This window comes from Hyla sarda, chromosome 3 (genome assembly GCF_029499605.1).
Source record: "Hyla sarda isolate aHylSar1 chromosome 3, aHylSar1.hap1, whole genome shotgun sequence".
Lineage (NCBI taxonomy): Eukaryota > Metazoa > Chordata > Amphibia > Anura > Hylidae > Hyla > Hyla sarda.
This window is the reverse complement of record NC_079191.1, coordinates 65,337,408-65,349,793: the sequence shown is the minus strand read 5'-3', so window position 1 is coordinate 65,349,793 and position 12,386 is coordinate 65,337,408. Positions and strand designations below refer to the sequence as shown.

Genomic DNA, 12,386 nt, shown 5'->3' with positions numbered 1-12,386 from the left:
TAGGGTAAGTCAAAAACGGAAAAACACGTTGACCACCGGAGTACTTAATTATGCAAATTAGCATGGCGGGTATTTTTTTGCAAGAAAGGTGGCAACCCTACTTACAGGATACAATAGGTGAAGCCCTGCCCATAAGAGCTTACAATCTAGAAAGAATAGGTTCCGTAGCATCTGGGTTGTACCCCACTGTGATGTTTGCAAACTGAAAATAAGGAGAAGGTTTACCACCATATTTGACCACATTTATGCAACTATTTTCCCAAAAGTGTGGTAAAATCTGCACTATTGTACCATGATTGTGCAAATGACATAAAAACTGTGATTTTATGTAAAATAATTAGTTTAAAAAAATATATATATATATATATATATATATATATATATATATATATATATATAAAATGTAGAAAAGCAGCACAACCAAATTCAAATGAAAAAAAGTGCCTGGTGCAAGGCAGCTTCTGGAGTCCAACTCTATATTGACTATATCCAAAGGATCTCACCGCAGCTCACAGTCCGGCATGAAGTGCAAAAAAGTGTCTTTATTCCATAATAAAAAACAAGTGTTTCAAAAAGGCAGCGAGGTTTCAACTGGCTCACCCAGTCATTATCAAGCAATATATATATATACAAAAGAGGAGGGAGAAGCAGCACTCTCAAAAAAAAAAGGGGGTTCAAGTATGTGGGTGCAAGAAGTCTCAAGGATCCCGGTCCTGGGCCAAAAAAATGCAAATAAAAGGAACGGCTGCAGCACACCGGAGTATCCAAGGTACAAAAAAGGGATTTATTCCAGCTAAACATAAAAAAAAATAAGACAACATTTCTGTGGTCTCACACCACCTTTCTCAAGTCATGATACTCCGGTGTGCTGCAGCCGTTCCTTTTGTCTATATATATATATTTTTTTTTTAAACTACTGTTTTAAGAAAAGAAAATAACTGACCGCAGAGTCCTCTCCAGTATCATACTGCGTCCATCTCTGAGTTTTTAGAATGCCTGGGGGGTATGGAATGTGGGAGGGAGAGGGGATACTGTGGTTACGCCAGCGGTGTAGCAATAAGCGTTGCAGATGTAAAAGTTGCACAATGTAAATGGTTTATAAGGGTTGCAAAAAAAAAAAAAAAAACGACCATGCTAATTTGCATAATTAATTATATATGCGTGACATCACAGAATACACATATACGTCGGTGAAATTTTGTCCTATTCTGACCCCTATAACTTTTTTGTTTCTCCTTATATGCGCCTGTACAAGGGATTGTTTTTTTGCACCCCGATCTGTAGTTTTTAACAGTAGCATTTTTGTTTTGAAGTGACTTTTTGATCGCTTTTTTTAATTAAATTTGGGAGTTGCAGCTGGTTACTAACTACAACTCCCAGCATGCCCTGATACAGCCTGTGGCTCAGCAGCTGCCCCAAAGGAAAACTACAACTCCCAGCATGTTGGACTATATAGTAGTATTTTGTATAGGTCAGTGTTTCCCAACCAGGGTGCCCCCAGCTGTTGCAAAACCCCAACTCCCAAGATGTTGGACTATATAATAGTATATGGTATAGGTGAGTGTTTCCCAACCAGGGTGCCCCCAGCTGTTGAAAAACTACAACTCCAAACATGTTGGACTATATAGTAGTATATAGTATAGGCCAGTGTTTCCCAACCAGGGTGCCTACAGCTGTTGCAAAACTACAACTCCCAACATGTTGGACTATATAGTAGTATATAGTATAGGTCAGTGTTTCCCAAGCAGGGTGCCTCCAGCTGTTGCAAAACTACAACTCCCAACATGTTAGACTATATAGTAGTATATAGTATAGGTCAGTGTTTCCCAAGCAGGGTGCCTCCAGCTGTTGCAAAACTACAACTCCCTGCATATTAGACTATATAGTAGTATATAGTATAGGTCAGTGTTTCCCAACCAGGGTGCCTCCAGCTGTTGCAAAACTACAACTCCCAACATGTTGGACTATATAGTAGTATATAGTATAGGTCAGTGTTTCTCAACCAGGGGTGCCTCCAGCTGTTGCAAAACTACAACTTCCAGCATGCTGGACTATATAGTAGTATATAGTATAGATCAGTGTTTTCCAACCAGGGGTGCCTCCAGCTGTGGCAAAACTACAAATCCCAGCATGCCCGGACAGCCAACGGCTGTCCGGGCATGCTGGGAGTTGTAGTTTTGCTACAGCTGGAGGCCCACTGGTTGGGAAACACTGGTATAGTATATGGTGCAACATTCCGGGAGGATTGGAGGATTGTTTGGATAAATACCGGCCATTGCCATTTTTTTTTAACATAAAAATACCGGTGGGGTGTCCAAAATATCGGCTGTGCGGGTAAAATACCCTATGTCTGAGGGGTGACAAGGCCCCACTTAGGTATTATAAATGGTAGATTGGGGGTCTTGTTGCAGATTTTACAGTGGGGCCCAGGAGCATTATTCTCCCCCTGGAACCTTTTGTAGGAAGTGTGAGGCTGGATCCCTTTGGAGAGTTTCCAGGGGCTGTCAGTCATGCGCTGATGTTGTGTAATGCCATTTACATGTGTATATTATTTTGTACATAGTTTGTTATCCTTCTTTTGGCACGGCCTCACTCTTGTAGTAGCAACATGTTCCACAGACAGAACACATCAGAGATGGCTGTTTGGCTTCTGTTGTGTAAACCTCTGCTGTCAGGGTCAGGCCAAACAGGCGGCTCATTCAGGCCCTATGACAGGCCAGACAACATGAGGTCTGACAGGAGCAATGAGAGGGGGGCAGCGTCTACAGATCACCTCTCCAGGGAGCGCTCGTGTACGTTACTCTGGATGAAGAGCCCGTTCACCAGTCATTATTATTATGGGACATGAAGAAATATATATATAAAAAAAATGATAGATTTATTTTTTTTTATTTTTTTTTTTATGGCAGAGGTGTCTCCTAAAAAGAGACATAGATAGATCGATAAGAGGCATACACGCATAATAGATAGAAGAGAGAGAGATTAGACAGTGGTCCCTCAACATACCATGGTAATCCGTTCCAAATGGACCATCGTTTGTTGAAACCAACGTATGTTGAGGGATCCGTGCAATGTAAAGTATAGGACAGTGGTCTACAACCTGCGCACCTCCAGATGTTGCAAAACTACAACACCCAGCATGCCCGGACAGCCGTTGGCTGTCCGGGCATGCTGGGTGTTGTAGTTTTGCAACATCTAGAGGTCCGCAGGTTGAAGACCACTGGTAGAGGAAGTTGTACTCACCTGTCCCCGCCGCTCAGGACCGTCACCGCTCGTCACTGCTGTCCTGGATGTCGCCTTCCATCGCTGTCGCCGTGTCCCCGGGGTGTCCCCGACGCTCCGGCAAGGCCTCTGCTTCCCCGGCATCCTCGCTCTACGTCGCCGCCATCACGTTGTTACGCACGCGCTCCTATTGGATGACGGGACGGCGTGCGCAGCGACGTGATGACGACGATGGAGAGTGCCGACGATGCAGGGGATCCCGAAGAGGACGCACCGGAGCCCCGAGGACAGGTGAGTGATCGTCAGCGGACCACATGGGGCACCGTAAACGGCTATCCAGTGGCAGCTGAGGCAGTCTGCGCTGCCGGATAGCCGTTTATGCGATGGCCCCGACATACAAAAGCATCGTATGTTGATGCTGCCTTCAACATGCGATGACCTCTGAGAGGCCATCGTATGTTGAAAATGATCGTATGTCGGGGCCATCGTAGGTCATCTAGATAGATAGAAGAGAGAGAGAGATTAAATAGATAGATAGATAATCCAGGAAAAAGAATTTCAGCAGCAGCACAGGGATTTTATTGACCCATATCAAATGCGACGTTTCAACGGCATCACGCCGTCTTTTTCATGCATGAAGTCTGCAATTGGGACTGCAATTATTTGCTTGAACCCTGGGACATTCTAATTATTGTGGTAGTGCTGCCTATCCTTGGATGGATAGATAGATAGATAGATAGATAGATAGATAGATAGATAGATAGATATCTAGGAAGGATGCCGCAGCATACGGGAGGTTCAAAAGTGTAAACAGTGGTTTATTCTATGATAATACAAGTTAGCAACGTTTCTGCTGCCAATGCAGCCTTTGTCAAGCTTGACAAAGGCTGCATTGGCAGCAGAAACGTTGCTAACTTGTATTATCATGGAATAAACCACTGTTTACACTTTTGAACCTCCCGTGTGCTGCGGCATCCTTCCTAGATGTCTGAATTGCCTTGACCGGGTCTCCACTCGCTGCTTGCACCGCTACCATATTATTGTGGGACGTGCTGCTCTACCTTCTCCTGTGCTGTAGATAGATAGATAGATAGATAGATAAAAATAGAGACCAGGGCAGCACTCCATAGCATGAAAAAATGAAAATTTATTCCATCAAAAAATGTAAAAAAAAAAGCAGCTTTTTTCAAATTTTTGGATGGAATACATTTTCATTTTTTCATGCTATGGAGTGCTGCCCTGGTCTCTATTTTTATTGATGTGAAAGAACTGACTGACTTTTTTATTTTTTTTATTTCATTTTGCAGTTTACAAAAAGGAAGAAGAAATCCTTCCATCCAAATTCCGTCATTATACATAGAGTAAAACCCTTCCCCCAACCCCACCCTACCCATCCCCAGTCCCACATAAAGTGCAAGAATTGGCGGACTTGATTCTTTTCAGTGGCCGGCGCCATTCACCTGGATATCCTTTTTGCTAGAGTGCTGTTGTATTTTTTTTATAGATAGATAGATGCCCTCTTGTCCTCATATTCACACCCCCTGAGCCACCCTGAGTCCCCCCCCCCCGGCTCATATTAATACCCCCCCATAACCTGATTTACACCCCATCAGTCTCCCAGTCATACCCGCTGAGCATAGCATTCACCCCCTTTTAAAACATAGTCCCCGCCCACCTGACTATTCAGAGAAAATTGTAGATAGTCAACTAAATCGTAAAATCTGTATGTTTTAGGAACGGGGGAGATTTTGGCATAGCAAGAAAATAAAAACAGCATAAGAATCTGGATTTTTTTTTTTTTTTTTTTGTACTGAATGAATGAATTCATGAATTTATCTTATTTCAGGAATTGCAGCTGCCACCATGTTTATTTCCAAGCGAGACATTGTTCTGCCAGAGAAGGAGCTACGAGTGGCTTTTGATGGGGACGCTGTCCTGTTCTCTGATGAGTCCGAACAGATTGTTAAAGAAAGGGGTTTGGACTCTTTCTTTGAACATGAAAAACAATTTGAGAACAAGCCACTGGCACAGGTATGGGAAGCTGCACAGGTTACCTTTGGGATATTTAAATGGACTTGCTGTTTTTATATATATTTAAAAAAAAAGAGGGTTTTCATGAACCATTTGACAAAACAAAAGCCATACTGGCCCCTCTGCTCGCTCCCGTTGATTCCACCACTCAGGACTCCCTGTTGGATGTGGCCCGGTGATGACACCGTACATTGTGCATGGGAACCTGCATCATTCACTGGCTCCAGCTTTCATGTGGGATAACAATGGGGCGTAGCACTGGGAGTGAGCAGGGGGTGAGTATGTAGTATGGCTTTTTGTCCTGCCTTTCCCATGCTATGCATTCCGTCCTTCACAATCAGGTTTGTGGCCCTTTTAAGGGTCTATTCACACGGCAGAATTTCTGCTTTCGGAATTTCACCTTAGATTAAAGCCCATAAACTTCTATGGGATTCCGCACTCCCATTCACACTTCTGAATTTCCACTTCCGGAATTCCGCCAGAAATCCAGAAGTGTGAATGGGAGTGCGGAATCCCATAGAAGTCTATGCGCTTTAAAAGGGTATTCCAGTGAACAACATTTTATTTCATATCAACTGGCTCCAGAAAGTCAAACAGATTTGTAAATTACTTCTATTGAAAAACATTAATCCTTCCAGTACTTATCAACTGCTGAAGTTGAGTTCTCCTCTGTCTGACAGCAGTGCTCTCTGCTGACACCTCTGTCTGTCTCAGCAACTATCCAGAGCGGGAGAGGGGATTTGCTGCTACTCTGGACAGTTCATGAGACAGACAGAGGTGTCAGCAGAGAGCACTGTTGTCAGGCAGAAAAGAACAACTCAATTTCAGCAGCTGATAAGTACTGGTAGGATTAAGATTTTTTTAATAGAAGTAATTTACAAATCTGCTTTAATTTTCTGGAGCCAGTTGATATGAAAAAAAAAGTTTTTCACTGGAATGCCCCTTTAATTTGAGGCTGAATTCCGCAAGGGGAAATTCTGCCGTGTGAATAGACCCTGAATAATTGTTGTAGACCGCACATCTCAGGTTGAGGATATGTTCAAACGATGGAATTTCCGCGCAGAATTCCGTATTGGTATTCCACACAGAGATTCTGAAGCAGCAGAGTCCCTTTGATTTCAATGGGATTGTGCTGCGCTGATCACATAGTAGAATTTCCGTGCCGGAAACATCGGACGCTGAAATTCCAATTGTACAATTGAAATTCCAGTGTACACAGAAAGAATGGACAGAAAGAATATAAAAGGGGTATTCCAGGAAAAAACTTTTTTATATATATATATCAACTGGCTCCAGAAAGTTAAACAGATTTGTTAATTACTTCTATTAAAAAAAAATCTTAATCCTTAAAGTACTTATGAGCTTCTGAAGTTAAGGTTGTTCTTTTCTGTCTAAGTGCTCTCTGATGGCACGTGTCTCGGGAACCGCCCAGTTTAGAAGCAAATCCCCATAGCAAACCTCTTCTAAACTGGGCGGTTCCCGAGACACGTGTCATCAGAGAGCACTTAGACAGAAAAGAACAACCTTAACTTCAGAAGCTCATAAGAACTTGAAGGATTAAGATTTTTTAATAGAAGTAATTTACAAATCTGTTTAACTTTCTGGAGCCAGTTGATATATATATATATATACAAAGTTTTTTTTCCTGGATAACCCCTTTAATATTCTTCCCTGTAGACCACAAAGGGGCATTGTGACCTAAATAACAATAAAAAATTAGACTGACAGATCTAAAAGTAATAATAAACACAATGCCCCTGATTTACTATTGTAAACCCAACATGTATAGTCGGGTTCTGCATCAGATTCTGTCTCATTGCGCCAGAAATGGAAAAAACTATCCATTTTACTGTGAACCCCCCCCCCCCCCCCGAAAAGGGGCGTGGCTGTTGGAAAATGGGCGTGGTCACAGAAAAGGGGCGAAAATCAGGGCCAATGTATATGCTAGGACAGTGGTCTTCAACCTGCGGACCTCCAGATGTTGCAAAACTACAACTCCCAGCATGCCCGGACAGCCAACGGCTGTCCGGGCATGCTGGGAGTTGTAGTTTTGCAACATCTGGAGGTCTGCAGGTTGAAGACCACTGTGCTAGGAGATTTAATGATCAGATATATAAGATGTTGTCTACAGATAGGACATCATACTGGTGTGAATAGTGCCATTTACTGGTTATTTATTTTTTATTTCAAGGTAAGATTTTTATTGATTTAACAAACACAAATTGTACAACAATAATGTATGGAAGACCTAACATGGTGCACACTGGTTATTTTTTATGCATACATCTATATGAACTGGGCCAATTTCTATATTCTTGACTTTTTGATGCTTAGCGCCCTGTGCATGACGATGCCCCCTTGTATTATACATATGATACCAGGTCCAAAAATGACCCAAGCTGCTAATTCTTGCTTTGTTGTGACAACAGACTGCTTTCATTTAGCACAGATATGCATAATGTAACAAGGATCACACAACGCTCCGAGTATTTGTTATTCCAGGTTTTCAAAACACTGGAGCAGAATTGTTATGTGATTTTTAAATGCAACAATTGGCATTGCCAAGTCTGTGCCCGGTGTCAGACAGGATTATGCAATCCGAGCAGTCTGCTAAAATCAGGTTCTATTAGCAAGCATTAAAGGGGTATTCCAGGAAAAAACATTTATATTTATATATATATATATATATATATATATATATATATATATATATATCAACTGGCTCCAGAAAGTTAAACAACTTTGTAAATGACTTCTATTAAAAAATATTAATCCTTTCAGTACTTATGAGTTTATGAAGTTAAGGTTGTTCTTTTCTGTCTAAGTGCTCTCTGATGACACCTGTCTCGGGAAACGTTTAGAAGAGGTTTGCTATGGGGATTTGCTTCTAAACTGGGCGATTCCCGAGACAGGTGTCATCAGAGAGGACTTAGACAGAAAAGAACAAGCTTAACTTCAGAAGCTCATAAGTACTGAAAGGATTAAGATTTTTTAATAGAAGTAATTAACAAATCTGTTTAACTTTCTGGAGCCAGTTGATATATATATATATATATATATATATATATATATGCAATGGAGACTGTGGAGACCGCTCTCACTGAACATCCAGGTTGCTCACCTGTGCCCGGGACCGGCCGGCACCGCCCTCGGCCAAAAGTCCAATCAACAAAAGAAGAAGGTTCGGCACGTTAGGTGATGGATAAAATAAGCTTTCCTTTATTCACAAATCTTGACACGATTCACATACAGAAAAGGTCTGACGCGTTTCACCTACGTTGAGGCTTAATCGTAGACTATATATATATATATATATATATATATATATATATATATCTCAAGGTTGGTTTGTGAGTCGCTCACCCAGTGCACGCCCAGCTCGCCTCCTGTGCCGTAGACCGGCCGGTACCGCCTCCGGCTACTTACTTGTGAAAGAAGAAACAAGGTCCGGCACTAGGTTGCAGGTAAAAACTTTTTATTCTTTATTTCAAGATTCTGCGGTACAGGGTAGAAAGTCTGACGCGTTTCGCTAACAAGCTTAATCGTAGACTTAATCGTAGACTGTAGTCTACGATTAAGCTTGTTAGCGAAACGCGTCAGACTTTCTACCCTGTACCGCAGAATCTTGAAATAAAGAATAAGAAGTTTTTACCTGCAACCTAGTGCCGGACCTTGTTTCTTCTTTCATATATATATATATATATATATATATATATATATATATATATATATATATATACATATATAAAAGTTTTTTCCTGGAATACCCCATTTAACATTATTGTATTGTGATTATTATTTGGTTATTTTAGCTGCATTGAATCCAGAATCTCATTAGAGGTAAATTCCGCTGTCACAGAAAAAAAAATAAAATAATATATATATATATATATATATATATATATATATATATATATATAGTAATATACCTATATGTATTACAGGGTCCATTGAAATGCTTTCTAGAAGCATTAGGAAAGCTCCAGAGGAAGTTTTATGCTAAGGATGCCCGTCTGAAATGCCCCATAAGAACCTACCTTGTGACTGCTAGAAGTGCTGCCAGCTCCGGTGCCCGAGCCCTGAAGACCTTGCGTGCCTGGGGTCTGGAGGTAGATGAAGCGCTCTTCCTTGCAGGGGCACCAAAAGGACCAATTTTAGACAAGATTCGACCTCATCTTTTCTTTGATGACCAGATGTTTCACATAGAAGGTGCCCAAGAGCTGGGTACAATTGCAGCTCATGTTCCTTACGGGATCGGTCAGAAGTACCACAAATCAACCTTAAAGGAACCAGAAAAGAAGTAGAAATACTATCTTCTATTTAGGAACAGGAACTTGTATGTACATAATTTTGGTGGTTTCTAGAGGTCTTTAGGAGTAAACAAATGATCTCAATGCACTGTTAGAGTCATGTAACAAATTGGTCATTTTGTAGGGGTTTACTCCTTGGCTTTTTTATATAGTAGGAGGGAGGAAGAACCACAATCAATTGATCAAATATTAACAAAAAGGTTTCACTGTGGCCCCATTATGGCTCAATCATTGGATCAGATGGAAGAATTAGGTCCCTTATGGCCATTACAGTGGTCCCTCAACATACGATGGTAATCCGTTCCAAATGAACCATCGTTTGTTGAAACCATCGTATGTTGAGGGATCCGTGCAATGTAAAGTATAGGACAGTGGTCTACAACCTGCGGACCTCCAGATGTTGCAAAACTACAACACCCAGCATGCCCGGACAGCCGTTGGCTGTCCGGGCATGCTGGGAGTTGTCGTTTTGCAACATCTGGAGGTCTGCAGGTTGAAGACCACTGTTATTGGAGGTTGTACTCACCTGTCCCCGCAGCTCCGGACCGTCACCGCGGCCCCGGATGTTGCCTTCCATCGCTGTCGCCGTGTCCCCGGGGTGTCCCCTACGCTCCGGCAAGGCCTCTGCTTCCCCGGCATCCTCGCTCTCCGTCGCCACCATTACGTTGTTACGCAAGCCACTCCTATTGGATGACGGGACGGCATGCGCAGCGACGTTATGACGACGATGGAGAGCACCGACGATGGAGGGGATCCCAAAGAGGACGCGCCGGAGCCCCGAGGACAGGTAAGTGATCGTCAGCGGACCACACGGGGCCCCGTAAACGGCTATCTGGTGGCAGCTGAAGCAGTCAGCGCTGCCGGATAGCCGTTTATGCGATGGCCCCGCCATACAAAAGCATCGTAGGTTGATGCTACCTTCAACATGCGATGGCCTCTGAGAGGCCATCGTATGTTGAAATGATCGTATGTCGGGGCCATCGTAGGTTGGAGGGTCACTGTATTTTGAATAGCCACAGATGGTAAAAACTCAATTCCATTGTTTTTAAGGGGAAATAACCTATGCATTAAAACATAAAAGCAACGAGCCATGATTGATTATTGGTTGGTCCACAACATCGCTGTATAATAACCGAAAAGTTGAGGTAACCTCAGACCTGCATGCTGTCTTGGTCAGCCATTGCAGGGATTGGTTTCCAAAAGTATGTCCATTGTCTAAAAGAATGGGGAGGTTGGATACAACTGATTTAACAGGGCCTTCTTATACTGTATGTCTACATGTGTCATATGTCTACAATGGATAAGCATTTGAGGAGATAGACAGTGGTGTCTACAAGTATAAAGACCTAAGGTATTTTGGGAAGCCCTGGTGGTAAAATGCTGATTATTGAAAAATATATTTTTTAGTTTTTAATTATATGACTAAACTTTTGGTGGAAGTTCTCCTTGTAATGTGAGCCTTCTATATATTCAGGTAACATTAGTGCCTTCAACTAACCACAACCATTTTGTGTATTCCCATACGGTCACCTCCATTCACCTCCAGAATGATGGGCCACCCTGGGTGGTTTGGGAAGCAAAAAAATGGGAAATGGTGTAGTACTATGAACTACGCTGTTTTTATAGCACGCATAAGCAAATAATGGGGGTAAGGGGGGGGGGGGGTTGTTGTAAAATTAGAAAGGCTTTCCTACTTAGTTTAGTATGAACAAAATGCCAGTTATGAAGAGGCAGTAGCCTCTTAATAATTTTGGTGCCTCTTACTGAAACACCAATTTAATGAACTTTCCCCAAATGTGTGATGGTGGATTGCTTCAAATAATTTACTTCAAAAAGTTTTTGTGCTTCTTGTACATTGAGATTTTGTTGGGTAAAAAACGACTTACTGCACTGAGGGGCTGTTTAATAGGATCACTCATGGGTAAAAATCAGGTAATCCTTGTTATCTACTAACATATTATTTCTTATATTATGGCTTGTAGATTAGATTGTTATAGATTCAGGGATAAATACACTAAAGTGTTATAATATAATATTTGCTAGATTCCACAGTCATGTCTTCAAAAGGTAACACACATCTTTAAAATTTGTTTGACCAACAGCCATCTCTCGCTTTTCTACATTTGGCACATGTTTTTGTTAAAGGGGTACTCCGCTGCTCAGCATTTGGAACAAACAGTTCCGAATGCTGGAGCCGGCCCTGGGAGCTCGTGATGTCATAGCCTCGCCCCCTCATGATGTCACGCCCCCCCAATGCAAGTCTATGGGAGGGGGTGTGACAGCCGTTACGCCCCCTCCCATAGACTTGCATTAAGGGGGTGGGGTGTGACATAATGAGGGGGTGGGGCTATGACATCACGAGCTCCCGGCGCCGGCTCCAGCGTTTGGAACAGTTTGTTCCAAACGCTGAGCAGCGGAGTACCCCATTAAGTGTTTTCCCTGAAATAAAGAAGGAGTAAGCCGCTGCTAGAAAGCTCTGGTGGAGGGTAACTCCAAAGATATCACCAAATATCAGTAGGTATAAAGTCATATTGGGAGACTATTATTGGGAGACCTGGTTCATGGACTACATTACATGTGGCCTTAGGATAAGTCTTTTTTGGCTAGGAATCCAGTTCTTAAAAAGTAATTGTGGTTACAATCCTTCAGATTTTAATATCATATTTCTATTTGTTTCTATGTAAGTAAACTTTATACCTGTCTTTTTATTATTGAGTGTTTATTGCTATAGCATAGGGATCTGTCATTTTTAGGGAATAGTTTTGTTGTAAAAATGTCACAATTGTGCAGCTCCCAACATCACCGGCATGGTTATTGGCCGGT

The 12,386-nt window shown here is 42.1% G+C and overlaps 1 protein-coding gene and 1 long non-coding RNA gene across 4 annotated transcripts in view; one reads left to right on the top strand and one right to left on the bottom strand.

Annotated features, from left to right (window-relative positions):
- The window catches only part of LOC130361371 (uncharacterized), a 41,952-nt gene extending 32,591 nt beyond the window's left edge, over positions 1-9,361 (bottom strand). Inside the window, exon 1 of the long non-coding RNA XR_008890984.1 lies at positions 9,291-9,361. This is a non-coding gene — a long non-coding RNA (uncharacterized LOC130361371). The remainder of the gene's footprint in view (positions 1-9,290) is intronic.
- Positions 1-11,745, top strand: part of NT5C1B (5'-nucleotidase, cytosolic IB) — a 40,465-nt gene extending 28,720 nt beyond the window's left edge. For 2 of the 3 annotated variants that reach the window (XM_056564258.1, XM_056564257.1), the window contains 2 exons: positions 5,069-5,253; positions 9,198-11,745. In XM_056564258.1, the coding sequence (XP_056420233.1) occupies positions 5,069-5,253; positions 9,198-9,557 (545 nt within the window). In that variant the 3' untranslated portion in view covers positions 9,558-11,745. The remainder of the gene's footprint in view (positions 1-5,068; positions 5,254-9,197) is intronic. The other variant, XR_008890983.1, reaches the window with a different exon arrangement.
- Positions 11,746-12,386: the final 641 nt, after the last annotated feature.